This window comes from Cebus imitator, unplaced genomic scaffold, assembly GCF_001604975.1.
Source record: "Cebus imitator isolate Cc_AM_T3 unplaced genomic scaffold, Cebus_imitator-1.0 Scaffold261, whole genome shotgun sequence".
Lineage (NCBI taxonomy): Eukaryota > Metazoa > Chordata > Mammalia > Primates > Cebidae > Cebus > Cebus imitator.
Genome location: NW_016107576.1, coordinates 3,164,745 through 3,179,923, shown reverse-complemented (window position 1 = coordinate 3,179,923; position 15,179 = coordinate 3,164,745). Strand labels below are relative to the sequence as shown.

Here is a 15,179-nt window from a genome sequence, read left to right as displayed (position 1 = left end):
AAACAGATTTGATGTCTTAGCACACACACTTATTAAAGATGTGAAAGTCAAAGTAACAGAATTTTAGAGTTCCAAGAGATCTAACATAATAGTTCATTAGAAGCAAAGTGCCACATAATTACTCAGAATTGAAAATGATTCAGGATTTCACAGCAAGCTTTTGTGGTCTAAGCCTTCTCAGCTGAGATGGATTTGAAGTTACATCTTCAAAAAATTTTCTTTATTTATACTCTCTCCACTGTAGAAGAATAAAGTTGTATCTTAAGGACAGGAAAGAACAGGCAGACAGGACACTCGAGGAGTTTGACTATATGAACAAAAGCCTAATATAAGTACAAGATATTTTGGAAATTAGAAAATAATTTGAAAAACAGTGTTTATACAAGTGAGAGAAAGGACCAGATTGTAAGGGAGTATGTCATGCTCAACTAAGAAGTTTGGATTGAAGAGATGGATTCTAAGAATAAATGGCTTTTAAAACACTAGTTAATAGCAATTAAGCAAGGGTAAATTACCTGTATTTACCCTTTTGTATTTTACCATCTTGAGGTAAAAAATACTTTTGTATTTTACCATCTTGAGGAACTTAAAAGCAAGCACCCAAATGGGCTAGTTAAGAATAAATATTCCTACTCATTTATACATTCTACTTTAACATTCTTTAAAGTACCAAGGCTTCTAAACAAATTTTAAAAGAAGGGAAGTGGAGTGGTGATGGGACTTATTTATGTGCTTAACTAGTTTGATCTGACCTTTTTTAAAACAAGAAACGTTTAATTTTTAACTTAGAAATTTTTAAGTAAAATGGAAAACAATGTGTGACAATTGGCCAACCAAAGAATGGTATATTCCTTAAAGTACAATTTGATTTGAATGAAAATTATTATTTATAAATGTGAACATTTAATTATCTCTCTACTGTTCTTATTGCTTATAAAGAGATACTGGCATAGCTCTTAAGCTATTCTTAGCATGAAACTTGGTACCTTAGCATTACGCTGATGTCAACGCAATTAAATGTAGGAACTCAGTAACGAATAAATACTGAGATGAGAAAGCAGTGTCTTGTTGAAAATTACCAAACAGCATTCCAAATTTCACATGTTCTATTTTAAAAGCATCTTTTTTTTTTTATTACAAATTTTATCTTTAAAAAGTATTGTGGAAAATGTCACACATAAACAAAAGTATAATAGTATAATGAAACCTCATGAACCCATAACCAGCCTTCCTCAACTATCAACATTCTGCTAACATTGTTTCGGTGACTTCTTTTTTTTTCTTCCGAAATATTTAAAAGCAAATCTCAATGGGGCATGGTGACTTACACCTGTAATCCCAGCACTTTGGGAGGCCAAGGCAGGTAGATACCCTGAGGTCAGGAGTTCAAGATCAGACTGACCAACATGGTGAAATTCCATCCCTACTAAAAATACAAAATTAGCCAGGTGTGGTCGCACATGCCTGTAATTCCAGCTACTTGGGAGGCAGAGGTAGGAGATTCACCTGAACCCGGGAGGCAGAGGTTGCAGTGAGCCGAGATCGAGCCATTGCACTCCGGCCTGGGCAACAAGAACAAAACTCCATCTCAAACACATACACATACACATACACACACACACACCCCCAAATTTCAGATATGGTATAAGTTTATCCATAAACATTTCAGTATGTATCTCTAACAATTATACACATTATAAAAAGACACATTAAAGGAGCTGGTTTCTCCTAAATTTTTCCCTCAGTAAATGGCTCAAGCCAAAACCTTGGAGTCATCCTTGACTCATCTTTCTCTCATACCTCTGAGCCAGTCCAACAGCTAATACTGGATAACTTAGAACCTTTCCTGCTACCACTGTAATCTAAGTCACAATTGCCTTTTACCTGTACCATGGCCACAGCTCCCTCATTGGTTTCCCTAATACCCCTCCCCTGCAACTTCAGTCTTTGTACTTCTTCCTGCTGCCTGAAATTCTTTTATCCAAAAAACAAAACAAAACAAAACAAAACAAAACAAAACAAAACTGGGTCTGTCACTTCCTTGAGGTCTCTATTGAATTTCATTCTATTAGAAAGACTTGCCCTGACCATCCTATCTATACGATATGATAACAACCACCATCCCTGTCTTTATTCAATGCTTCTGGCCATGTTTTTATTTTTTAATTTTTTATCATCACCCAATATATTTACAAGCTTAACTTCTGCTACAATGTAAGCTCCAGGAAGGAGACACTTTGTTGACTTTATTCATTGCTGTATCACCAGTGTTCACATTAGTCATAATCAGACATGCAGTAGGCACTTATATATTCAATACTGGAAAGAAAATTATTTGATAGCTAATAGATTAGCATAAATTTTAAAACTTTTTTCTAAAGAATTTCAAAGAATTAAAATTCTTTGGGAAGTACACCTTTTGAGAACTTTGCCAGATTTAATTATCTAAATCGAGTCTATCCACAATTTAAATCAGACTAAATTCTAGTAAATGTGTCCTCTTTAAGGAGTGTGAGTTCTATGTCTGAAACATATCTAATTGTATATAAAAGAGTGGCATTATATAGTGTCAAATCTTCATTAAGTATCTACAATTATATAGGTAATGAGCACAAAAACAAACAAAAATATCCAAGGCTGTAGTCCTCTACTGCAGTCAACCTTAAAAGCATAGAAATGTCTCACACATCAAAATTCATTTCAGACCCTGAGTCGCTCATTCTTCTTGCACCTTGTCTTTCACTATTAGAAGCCGGTGGATTTAAATCAAAACACCATTTTAACTATAAAGGCTCAATGTCTTTACAACATATCATATTTTACGGAAGGAAGGGAAGAAAAGGGTTAAGGCAGCTAACTTATTACTCACCATGCAGATTTTAGAACTCAGAAATCAAAAGCTAGAAGGAAATTTCCCATCTCTAAAGTGTTACTTGCTGTTTATATGGAAATGATCAGATCGTACCAGATGATTTTTAAGGTCTCTCTAGGCCATAACATTCTATTATTCTAGCTATCTTAAATCTGGAATGCTTACCCAGGAAGAAAAGCAGCTTGGAGTACAAGGTCAGACAGCACCTGGTTATTTACTAGCTGTGCAAGTTTCATAACCTCTGTAAGACAGCTTCCTCATATGCATAAAAAGGGTTAGTAACATCTATCTGGCAAAGTTATGGAAACGACTGGAGATGATATGTCAAATGCATTGCAAAGTGCTTGACAGGTTTTTCATAATATAAGCAGCTATTACCTTGCTCTAGCTCTACCATTTTTTGCCAGGGATAGTACAATGTAGGATCAACTGTGCCAACAAAATTGGGGCAAAGACAAGGAAAGTCGTAAAGCAACAGAACAGATTTACATTTCAGCGCCAATTTGGTATGCATATTAGAATATTATTTTTGTTTTCTTTTTACAAAAGAGAATGTTGTTGCTACCGTGACTATGCCATTAACTTAAACGCCAGATTGTTTATAAGTCATGTTGTGAAATTTACATCTGTTCACAGATTTCCTGAGTTGGCATAATGTGGGTGATGACTGCTGGAAATGGTCCAAGTTCCTTAGTACCGACTCTTCCTTGATTGCAGAATATCGACAGGTAGTCAACTTTGCCCCTTAAAGCATATGTGAAACATGCTACTGTGACTTACAGTCCTAACAGCATGAATCTCCCCGCATCTCTCCTTGATCTAAAGCCGGTGCTTCCCATTTTGAAAATGAGTGAGAATCCCCCAACCCTAGCTTTCCCGTGGCCTTGGCAAAGTCTGAACGCCAACTGGCGATCCTCATTCCCCCCGCGGGCTGCCAAGCCTAGGACAGTCCTTTCAGGGAGAAAAAGGGCTGGAGGGAACTGTGCTGGCAGCTCTCTGGGTCGAGGGGCAGGAAAAGGAAACTCCCTTCTTGGACTCGGAGGGGAGGGTGAGAGACGAAAGGAAAGGGTGGGGGTAGTGCAGGAATGGCCTGTGTCTCAGTTACCCCAACCGACTCGGGAGCCTCCGCCAGCCCTGGGGTGGAGGCCACACGAGCACTGGCGTCGTGAGATCAGAAAGGCGGACAGTGCAGCCCCAGTGTCCTCCAGGGATCGGAGGAAGCTCCCAGCTCCGTCCCCACCCCGCGTCGCTTCCCGGGGAGCGGCGGTTGGGCAGGAGCCGGGCAGAAAACCGCCGCCAGGCCCGGGGGGCACCAGGCCCGGGGGGCACCAGGCCCGGGGGGCACCAGGCCGCGCGCATCTCCCAGGCCTCTGGCCTCAGCAGGCCCGCTGAGTGGTCGGCGAGGCCCAGGAGCGCCGCGTCGGGCTGAGGTCTCCTCCCTCAGCCTCCTCGGGCGCCGCCGCCCCTTCTCCCCCCAGCACCTGGGTACCTGCACGGCGCGACTGAGGAAGGTGCCCGCGTCGGCCGCTAGCTTCTTCACGTTGAAGTCCATGATGTTCATCCTGGGCGGCAGCCGGGCGGAGCCGGCTGACCTAGCCGCGAGGCGGAGGCGCCGCGGCCGGGCTGGGGCTCAGGGCTAGAGCGGCGAGGGCAGACGTGGTAGGCGGAGGGAGGCGGCGCCAGCCCAGCCGCCGCAGCTGTGGTTTCCGTGAGGGGGGAGGAGGAAGGCGGGGCAAGGGAGAAGAACTAGCGCCCGCGGTGGCGGCCTAAAGGCTGGGTCTGTCGACCGGCAGTGCGGCGGCTAACGTCTGCCTCGGGCCCCGCGGGGGAGCCGGAGATGGACTGGCGACCCCGAGATGGGCGGGCGACCCCACTGAGTGGAGCCGACTCTCAACGGGGAAATCGAGAGCAGGCCGCGGGGCGGAGCCTTTCTCGAGATCATCGCGGGAACAGCGACCCCTTGAGGATTGCGGCGGCGCGGCCCCGGGGCGCGCCGGGAGCTCCGCCCGCCTTCTGTGGAGGGAGCGGCCAGGGGGAGCCGCAGGGTCTCGGCCCCGCTGTAAGGTTGCACTTAACCTCTGAGAACCCAGAGCAAACAGGACCCCTATTTCCGTTTTTAAGAGTAAATTTGGGAGTTACAGCACGGAATTACAATATGTGTGACATTAGAACCCACAGGCCCCGGTCACAGTAAGGCACCGCGCGACGCACTGGTCCGCGAGGCCTGGATGCCGGTCAGCGAACGTTTGAGGAACAGGGTTGGATTTCCTGTCCCCCACCGAGCTGGTTGCTCATTCATTCAGCGTAATTGAATACCTACTGTGTGCCAGGCACTGAATCAAGTGTCGGAGCTAGTACGCTGAATAAGACAATGTCCTGCCCTCAAGCTCCGGGCCGGTTACTTGACAACCTTCGGGGACCTTAACACTACGTGCCTACTGTGTGAAAGCAAAGTGCCATGTGGAGGACGCAAAGACCGCGAGCGACACAGGACAGCCCTTAACAATTCAGCGAGACTAATTTTAATAACAAATGAGGTATGATGTGACATGCGTTCCAAATCCTTCCATTCTAAGTAACTTCTTCAGCAGCCTTCGCGATACAGCCTCTGCTCGGAAGGAATTAAAACAGGTACAAGCATGGAAGGAGATATTACTATCACATTTTAAGAATAAGAAAATGCTCTCTGTATGTTTTGTGTGATTGGGCAGCAGGCAATGAAATGAGCTCACATTCAGGCTTCCGTGTTTTACTGAAACAGCAGTCACAGATCCAATAGATGGTAAAGGTTGAAAGACGAGTGCAGTAAAAGCATTTAAAGACAAGAAGAAAACATGTTAATATTTGTGTTGTTTCATTCTTTGTTGTGGTGACAGAAACAGCCCTCTCTTTCTAAGGTAACTCCAATATAATGGACTCTCCCAGCTTTGAAATACTCCATGTTTCCTTCATTTTACAGAAATAAGGAAAGATATATATAATCAAAAATCCTGTATCTTATTTATGGTCTATTTTAGATCTTTATGTGGGAAAGCACTTACCCTCTCTCCAGAGCGCTGTTGTTAAAGTAGGTGTATTTGCTATAACCTATGCTCATCTCTACAACAGGATCACACCACCGTGTCCAACATTAAAGGCGAAATTCTTCAATGGTGGACACGGTGGTATCCCTGAATCCTCATCGGCAAATGTTTCGATATTCCCAGTCTTGGGAAAACAACAATGTTATTTTTTCCTTTTGCACCCTCTATAGTTGTAATCCTATTTGCCATTCTCCACAAAACACTTACCATATTTTCATATAGCCTTATTCTTAGCCTTTGATACTTTTTTTTTTGAGACGGAGTTTCGCTGTGTTGCCTAGGCTGGAGTGCAGTGGTGCAATCTTGGCTCACTGCAACTTCTGCCTCTCGGGTTCAAGTATTCTCCTGCCTCAGCCTCCGAAGTAGCTGGGGATTACAAGCATGCACCACCACGCCTCGCTAATTTTTTGTATTTTTAATAGAGACATGGTTTCACCATGTGGGCCAGGCTGGTCTGGAATTCTTGGCCTCAAGTGATCCAACTGTCTCAACCTCCCAAAGTGCTGGGATTACAGGCGTGAGCCACCGCGCTCAGCCGTTAGGTTTTCTTTACAGAGAAAATATAAATCATCACTCTGTTTGGCAGAAGCCTTTTCAACCAAATTCCCTTATTTTCACCTCCTGTTCTTTCCATGCTCTTTCCTCCATTATTGCTAAATGTTTCAAAGGAATAGATGTCTCAGGTGTTCTGAGTAGAGCCACTGCTCCCTTAATCTTGGCTGCACATTGGCATCACCTGGAGAGTTTAAGAAACCAGTGATGTCTGGATCCAGTCCCAGAGTGTGTACTGGGCATTAGGATGTTTTAGGAATTCCTCTAGGTGATTTTAATGTGTGACCAAGGTTGAGAACTAACCTGTCATCCTCTAGAACTTACTCCACCAGTCTCTACCTTTCGACTGATTGATTCTGCCCTACAGACTGATTCTATTTCTCTTACTAGATATGAGCCCCTTAAGGGCAGTGACCATTTCCTATTTATTTTTATATTTTCACGGTTTGCATGCTTGGCAACATAGTGAATTCCCAAATGATTTAGTCAGTAAAGAAAGTAATCAAATCATGATATTTACAGTGCTAAGCTCTTCTGTGACAGCACCCCCTGCAACTTAAATTTCCAACTACCTATTTATCCTTAGATTCACTATTTCCAGTGACAACTCTGTTGTAGTTTGCTTTTCCTGAAAATCGCATCTTTTCTTGGGTTTGCTATATTGATACATTGAATCATACACACCAAATCACCTAACCCAGAAATCTGAGTCCCCTTTGATTGTTTCCTCTTATTTCCCGCCTCCAATTGATCTATCCTAGCAATTTCTTCTCTGAAACTGTTTCCTATTTCTCATTTTCATCCTTTTTTTAAAAAAATCTTTTTTTAACTAGAAACAATTTACAAACTAAGAAAAGTGTTGCAAGAATAGTACAAAAACTTCTGTATACCCTTTGTCTAGAAACCCGACTCAAACTTTGCCAATTATTCCAATGTCTTTATAGCAAAAACATTCAAGCCAAGAAGGATCATGTGCTGTATCCAGTTGGCATGTTGCTGAATCCTCCTTGAGTCTGGATCATTTCTTCAGACTTTTCTTAACACTACACCTTCCCCAGAGTTTGCTACTGTTCTTTTTTTATTTTTTTCCCCATTTATTTATTTTATTGCATTTTAGGTTTTGGGGTACATGTGAAGAACATGCAAAATTGTTGCATAGGTATACACGTGGCAGTGTGATTTGCTGCCTTCCTCCCCATCACCTACATCTGGCATTGCTCCCCTTACTATCTCTCCCTAGCTCCCCACCCCCCAGCGTCCCTCCCCAATTCCCCCCAACTGACCCCAGTGTGTAGTGCTCCCCTCCCTGTGTCCATGTGTTCTCATTGTTCAACACCCGCCTATNCTCAGTCCCCTTTTTAAACAGACAAATGGGCGACTTCCCGTGGCTCCAATCACCAGCCAAAAGGGCACCCAGACCGGTGTATTTTGTATGGAGAACCGCTGCTCGGGGCGCCGACAAAGCAGCTGCGCGGGCCGGCACAGCCGTGCTGGCCGAAACAGCCGCTCTGGCGACCGAGGACCTCCTCCACCTAGGAATTGCCTAGTCTGTGGGCAATAAAAATGCGGCATCCACTCACCCTCTGCGCTTTCACTGGGAGCTGCAATCCTGAACTGTTCCTAAACGGCCATCTTGGATCCTCTCCAAGCTACTGTTCTTAATTTGATTAAAATCTATTATGTTTTTGTACTTTCACTGAACTTATATGTATCTATAAATGGTACTACTATGTTACAGTTTTAAACTGCATTAATAGTATCATACAGACATATCCTTTTGCATTAAGGGGTCTAATAATTCTATTTGTATATTTGATGACTCTTATTCTTTGTGGATTGATTCCTTTTGCTTTGTACATTGATTCCTTTTAGCTTTTTTTTTAAATGGTTAATTTTTAGTGAGTTAGAAAAAAAAATGTTTCTTCTGTCAGAGACCCCTGAGGTTATCACTGGCTAGGGAGCAATTTTTATATGAATTTCCTTCTTGGCTTAGAAGTTCTAGGATTATTCAGATATAATTCAGATATTATAAATTTGAACCCAGATCAGTGGGAGTACAAACCATGATTTGAATTCTCAAGGGAATTAGATATTCCTTATTTTTGTCTCTTTCAGAGCTTGTACCATGACAGAAAAGCTTCTTACTATAGGGTTTTATCTAGTCTACCCTTTCATTGAGGGTACAGAACTTCATGAATTTTTAACTTATGTGTGTGTGTGAGGTCTTGAAGTTGGAGGACAGAGTGTGCTCATAGTTACTGATTTCTGCTTGCACCAAGGTCTTATCACTAGTTACCATGTAGTTTTAAAAATTAATTAATTAAAATTGGCAGATGAAAATTGTATATTCTGTATTGTGTGCAACCTGATTTGTAATATATATACATCTTGGAATGGCTGAATTGAGTGATTTAACATATGCATCACCTCACATACTTATTTTTATGGTGAAAACACTTAAAATCTGTTCTTAGTGATTTTGAAGAATACAACATGTTTTTAACTATACTCACTATGTTTTGCAATACATCTCTTGAACTTATTTCTCTTATGTAACTGAAATTGTATCTCCTTTGACCAACATTATCCAATTCCCTCACTCTCTCCCAGCCCTTGCCAACCACCATTCCACTCTTTGCTTCTATGAATTTAACATTTTTAGATTCTACATTTAAGTGAGGTCATGCAATATTCAGCTTTCTGCATCTGGCTTATTTTGCTTAAGATAATATCCTTCAGATTCATCCATATTGTCATAAATGACAGGATTTCCTTCTTTTTAGAGGCTGAATAGCTTTCCATGGTGTATATCTATATATCACACTAAAAAATCTGTTTATCACCACCTGACTTTAAACAGTCAAGTGCCATGCTCATTTATTCCTTTCCCTAGTCCAGACAGAGTCATATTGTGTGTTCAAGTCCGGGGTGTCCAGCTTCTTTTTAAATTTCTGCCACTCAATATTTCTAGGTTTTTTTGTAAGCTGAAATATGCATAATTAGTTAATTAATTAATTTTGCTGCATTTTACCCAGCATTTGTAAGTATTTGTAGTAGAAGAGTTTTCATGTTATCTAGTGTAATGGTTAAGGATTGGTTGTGTTCAGCTCAAGTAACAGAAACCTAGCTATAGTGACTTACCCAAATACTGATTTATTTTCTCATCCCTAAGAAGTTCAGAGGTAGGCAGTCTTCTGTGTTTCAGTCTTTCTATTCTTATGTAGCTTTCATCCTAATGTCTCAAGATAGCTCCTGTAATTCTAGGCATTAAGTCTGTTTTTAAGGCAGAAAAGGATGAAAAGTAAAGGCAAAGGTACATGCCAACTGAATCTGCTTCCTACTCCTTAAGACAAGAAATCAGAGAGTGCATCGGTGAGGATACAACAGCATCAGCAAAAGCAGAAAAAAAAAAAAAAAAGAAAACAGCTTTTTCATAAGCCCCACCTAGCAAACATTTATTTACATCACATTAGCTAGAAGCGGGTACTTTAGTTCTCCGTAAATGCAATAGAGACTAATAAATGAAATGTGCCGTGTTAAAAAGTAAAGTATTTTAGGCTGGTTGCAGTGGCTCATGCCAGTAATCCCAGCACTTTGGGAGCCGAGGTGGGCAGATCACTTGAGATTGGGAGTTTTAGACCAGCCTGACCAACATGGAGAAACCCCATCTCTACTAAAAATACAAAACATCAGCCAGGCGTGGTGGCATCTGCCTGTAATCCCACCTACTCAGGAGGCTGAGGCAGGAGAATCACTTGAACCCAGGAGGTGGAGGTTGCAGTGAGTGGACATGACGCCATTGCACTCCAGCCTGGGCAATAAAAGCAAATTTCATCTAAAAATTTTAAAAAATTTTTATATCTGTAAAAAAATCTATATCTAAAATATGTACATATGTATCTCTATCTATATGTACAGATACATATAAATTCAGTGAAAATATGAAAACATAATAAAAATTAGTATTTTATTTTAAAATATTTATTTTTTAAACAGCACATATTGTCATCTCGAGCAAAACGAGGCTTCTGTTAGCAAGGCAGAAAAAGAATAGTTATAGGGTAAGCAACTATCAATGTCTGCTAAGCTGCTGTAAGGCAAGAATTGAAGGTCTCCCTTGCTTACTGAAACTTCCTTTCAGTATATAGACTGATAAACAGGGCCAGCTACATAATTAGCAGGGACAAGTGCAAAATGAAAGTATGGAGCCCCTTGTTCAAGAGCAAAAGGAAAGTGCTGTTAAAAGATTTTAAAATGAAACTTTTTCCTTTATTATGTGGTCTCTCTTTTGATATATTATTTTTTATTTCCTTTTTAATGTCATTCTAACCAAAGATTATAATTCAAATTATTAGAATGAATTTTGCCATACATCGTCATATTGTACAATGACAGTTTTATTTTATTTTATTTTTTGAGCCAGAGTCTCACTCTGTCACCCAGGCTGGAGTGCACTGGTATGATCTTGGCTCACTACAACCTCTGCCTCTCAAGTTCAAGCAATTCACCTGCCTCAGCCTCCCAAATAGCTGGGATTACATGCACCTGCTACCATGCCCAACTAATTTTTATATTTTTTTTGTGGAGACAGGTTTTTGCCATTTTGGTCAGGGTGGTCTTGAACTCCGGACCTCAGGTGATCTGCTTGCCTCAGCCTCCCAAAATTCTGGGATTATAGGCGTGAACCACCACACCCAGTCCTACAATGCCAGTTTTAAAACAAATATGAGAGCATTTCTCAATATCACTAATTAACAGGGAAATACAAATCAAATCCACAATGCAATACCACCTTGGTCCTGCAAGAATGACTATAATAATAATTATAAAAAAATAGATGTTGGCAGGGATGTGGTGAAAAGGAAACACTTTTACACTGCTGGTGGGAATGTAAACTAGTACAATCACAATGGAATATGGTGTGGAGATTCCTTAAAGAACCAAAGGTAGATATACTGTTTGATCCAGCAATTCCACTCTTAGGCATCTACCCAGAGGAAAATAAGTCATTATATGGAAAAGATACTTCTACATGCATGTTTATAGCAGCATAATTGGCAATTGCAAAAATATGGAACAGGCCCAAATGACCATGAATCAACAAGTGAATAAAGAAAATGTGGTATATCCGGGACTGCTGGGAAAATGGCCAAATAGGAACAGGTCCGGTCTGCAGCTCCAAGTGAAATCAATGCAGAAGGTGGGTGATTTCTGCATTTGCAACCGAGGTACCCAGTTCATCCCATTGGGACTGGTCAGACAGTGGGTCCAGCCCATAGAGGGTGAGCCATAGCAGGGTGTGGTGTTGCCTCACCTGGGAAGTAAAAGGGGTCAGGGAACTCTCTCTCCTAGCTAGGGGAAGCCTTTAGGGACTGTACCATACACTCCAACCCAGATACTTTTCCCATGGTCTTCACAACATGGAGACCAGGAGATTCCCTTTGTTGCCTTCCCCACCACTTTGTGTTTCAAGCACAAAACTGGTTGGCCATTTGGGCAGACACTGAGCTACCAACAGGATTTTCTTTTTCCTTACCACAGTGATGTCTGGAATGCCCCTGAGACAGAACCATTTACTCCCCTGGAAAGGGTGCTGAAGCCAGGAAGCCAAGTGGTCTGGCTCAGTGGGTCCCACCCCCAGAGAGCCCAGCAAGCTAAGATCCACTGGCTTGAAATTCTTGTGCTGCAACAGCACTCTGAGCTCAACCTGGGACACTCAGCATGGTGCAGGGAGGGGAGTCTGCCGTTGGTGAGGCTTGAGTTGGTGGTTTTATCCTCACAGTGTAAACAAAACTGCCAGGAAGTTTGAACTGGTCAGAGCACACCACAGCTCCACAAGGCTGCTGCAGCCAGACTGCCTCTCTTCTCTGGGTAGCACATCTCTGAAAAAAAAGCAACAGTTCCAGTCAGGGACTTACATTAAAAACTCCCATCTCCCTGGGACAGAGCATGTAGGGGAAGAGGTCTTTGTGGGCGCAGCTTCAGAAGACTTAAACATCCCTGCCTGACAGCTCTGAAGAGAGCAGTGGATCTCCCAGCACAGCTCTAAAATAAGAGACAGACTCCCTCCTCAAGTGGGTCCCTGACCTGCATGTATCCTGACTGGGAGATACCTCCCAGTAGGGTCAACAGATACGTCATACAGAAGAGCTCTGGCAGGTGCCCCTCTGGTACAAAGCTTCCAGAAGAAGGAACAGGCAGCAATCTTTGCTGTTCTGCAGCCTCTGCCAGTGATACCCAGGTAAACAGGGTCAAGTGGACCTCCAGAAAACTCCAGCAGACTTGCAGCAGAGGGGCCTGAATGTTTGAAGGAAAACAAACAAATAGAAAGGAATAGTACCCACATTAATGAAAAGGACATCCACTCAGAAAAAAAGTTACCTACTTCAAGGACCAAAGGGAGCTAAATCCAAGAAGATGAGGAGAAACCAGTGCAAAGAGACCCAAAATTCCAAAAACCAGAACACCTCTTCTCCTCCAAAGGATCACAGCTCCTTGTCAGCAAGGGAACAAAACTGGATGGAGAATGAGTTTCATGAACAGACAGAAGTAGGCTTGAGAAGGTGGGTAATAACAAACTCCTCTGAGTGAAAGGAGCATGTTCTAACCCAATGCAAGGAAGCCGAGAACCTTGAAAAAAGGTTAGAGGAATTGCTAACTAGAGTAACCAGTTTAGAGAAGAACATAAATAACCTCATGGAGCTGAAAAACACAGCACAAGAACTTCGTGAAGCATACGCAAGTATCAATAGCCAAATCGATCAAATGGAAGAAAGGATATCTGAGACTGAAGATCAACTTAGCGAAATAAACAGAGCCTCCAAGATATATGGGATTATGTGAAAAAACCAAATCTATGTTTGATTGGTGTAACTGAAAATGATGGGGAGAATGGAACCAAGCTGGAAAACACTCTTCAGGATATATTATCCAGGAGAACTTTCCCAACTGAGCAAGACAGGCCAACTTTTAAATTCAGAAAATACAGAGATACCACAAAGATACTCCTTGAGAAGAGCAACCCCAAGACACATAATTGTCAGAATCACCAAGGTTGAAATGAAGGAAAAAATGTTAAAGGCAGCCAGAGAGAAAGCTTGGGTTACCCACAAAGGGAAGCCCATCAGACTAACAGTGGATCTCCTGGCAGAAACCTTACAGGCCAGAAGGGAGTGGGGACCAATATTCAATATTCTTAAAGAATTTTCAACCCAGAATTTCATATCCAGCCAAACTAAGCTTCATAAGCAAAGGATAAATAAAATCCTTTACAGACAAGGAAATGCTGAGAGATTCTGTCACCACCAGGCCTGCCTTATAAGAGCTCCTGAAGGAAGCACTAAACATGGAAAGGAACAACCAGTACCAGTCACTGCCAAAACATACCAAATTGTAAAGACCATCAATGTTGTGAAGAAACTGCATCAACTAACAGGCAAAATAACCAGCTAGCATCATAATGACAGGATCAAATTCACACATAACAATATCACCTTGTAAATGGGCTAAATGCCTCAATTAAAAGACACAGACTGGCAGCAAATTGGATAAGCAGTCAAGACCCATTGGTGTGCTGTATGCAGGAGACCCATCTCACATGCTAAGACACACATAGGCTCAAAATAAAGGGGGTGGAGGAATATATACCAAGAAAATGGGGAAAAAAAGCAGGGGTTGCAATCCTAGGCTCTGATAATACAGACTTTAAACCAACAAAGATCTAAAAGACAAAGAATGGCATTACGTAGTAGCAAAGGGATCGATGCAACAAGAAGAGCTAACTATCCTAAATATATATGCACCCAATACAGGAGCACCCAGATTCATTAAGCAAGTTCTTAGAGACCTGCAAAGAGACTTACAGTTCCACACAATAATAGTGGGAGACTTTAATACCCCACTGTCAGTGTTAGACAGATCAATGAGGCAGAAAATTAACAAGGATATCCAGGACTTGAACTCAGCTCTTGATCAAGCAGACCTAATAGACATCTACAGAACTCTCCACCCCAAATTGACAGAATATACATTCTTTTCTGCACTACATTGCATTTATTCTAAAATTGACCACATAATTGGAAGTAAAATATTCCTCAGTAAATGCAAAAGAATGGAAATCATAACAGTCTCTCAGAACACAGTGCAATCATATTAGACCTCAGGATTAAGAAACTCACTCAAAATCACATAACTCTGTGGAAACTGAACAACCTGCTCCTGAATGACATGAAATTAAGGTAGGAATAAAGGTGTTCTTTGAAACCAATGAGATCAAAGACACAATGTACCAGAATCTCTGGGACACATTTAAAGTACTGTGTAGAGGGAAATTTATAGCACTAAATCCTTACAAGAGAAAGCAGGAAAGATCTAAAATTGACACCCTAACATCACAATTAAAAGAACTAGAGAAGCTAGAACAAAAAAATTCAGAAGCTAACAGAAGACAAGAAATAACTAAGATCAGAGCATAACTGAAGGAGACAGAGACATGGAAAACCCATAAAAAAATCAATGAATCCAGGACCTGGTTTTTGAAAGATCAACACAATGGATAGACTACTAATAAAGAAGAAAAGAGAGAAGAATCAAATAGGCACAATAAAAAATGATAAAGGGGATATCACCACTGATCCCACAGAAATACAAATTACCATCAGAGAATACTATAA

At 41.6% G+C, this 15,179-nt stretch overlaps 2 protein-coding genes across 4 annotated transcripts in view; one reads left to right on the top strand and one right to left on the bottom strand.

The window, feature by feature from the left end:
- The window catches only part of SH3GLB1 (SH3 domain containing GRB2 like, endophilin B1), a 43,573-nt gene extending 38,796 nt beyond the window's left edge, over nt 1-4,777 (bottom strand). For all 3 annotated transcript variants that reach the window (XM_017499865.2, XM_017499866.1, XM_017499867.1), the window contains exon 1: nt 4,362-4,777. In XM_017499865.2, the coding sequence (XP_017355354.1) occupies nt 4,362-4,433 (72 nt within the window). In that variant the 5' untranslated portion in view covers nt 4,434-4,777. The remainder of the gene's footprint in view (nt 1-4,361) is intronic.
- Nucleotides 4,691-5,876, top strand: LOC108283504. The gene has a single exon (XM_017499868.2). It carries the CDS (start codon nt 4,710-4,712, stop codon nt 5,064-5,066), a length of 357 nt encoding a protein of 118 aa, XP_017355357.1. The 5' UTR covers nt 4,691-4,709; the 3' UTR covers nt 5,067-5,876.
- The last annotated feature ends 9,303 nt before the right edge of the window (nt 5,877-15,179 follow it).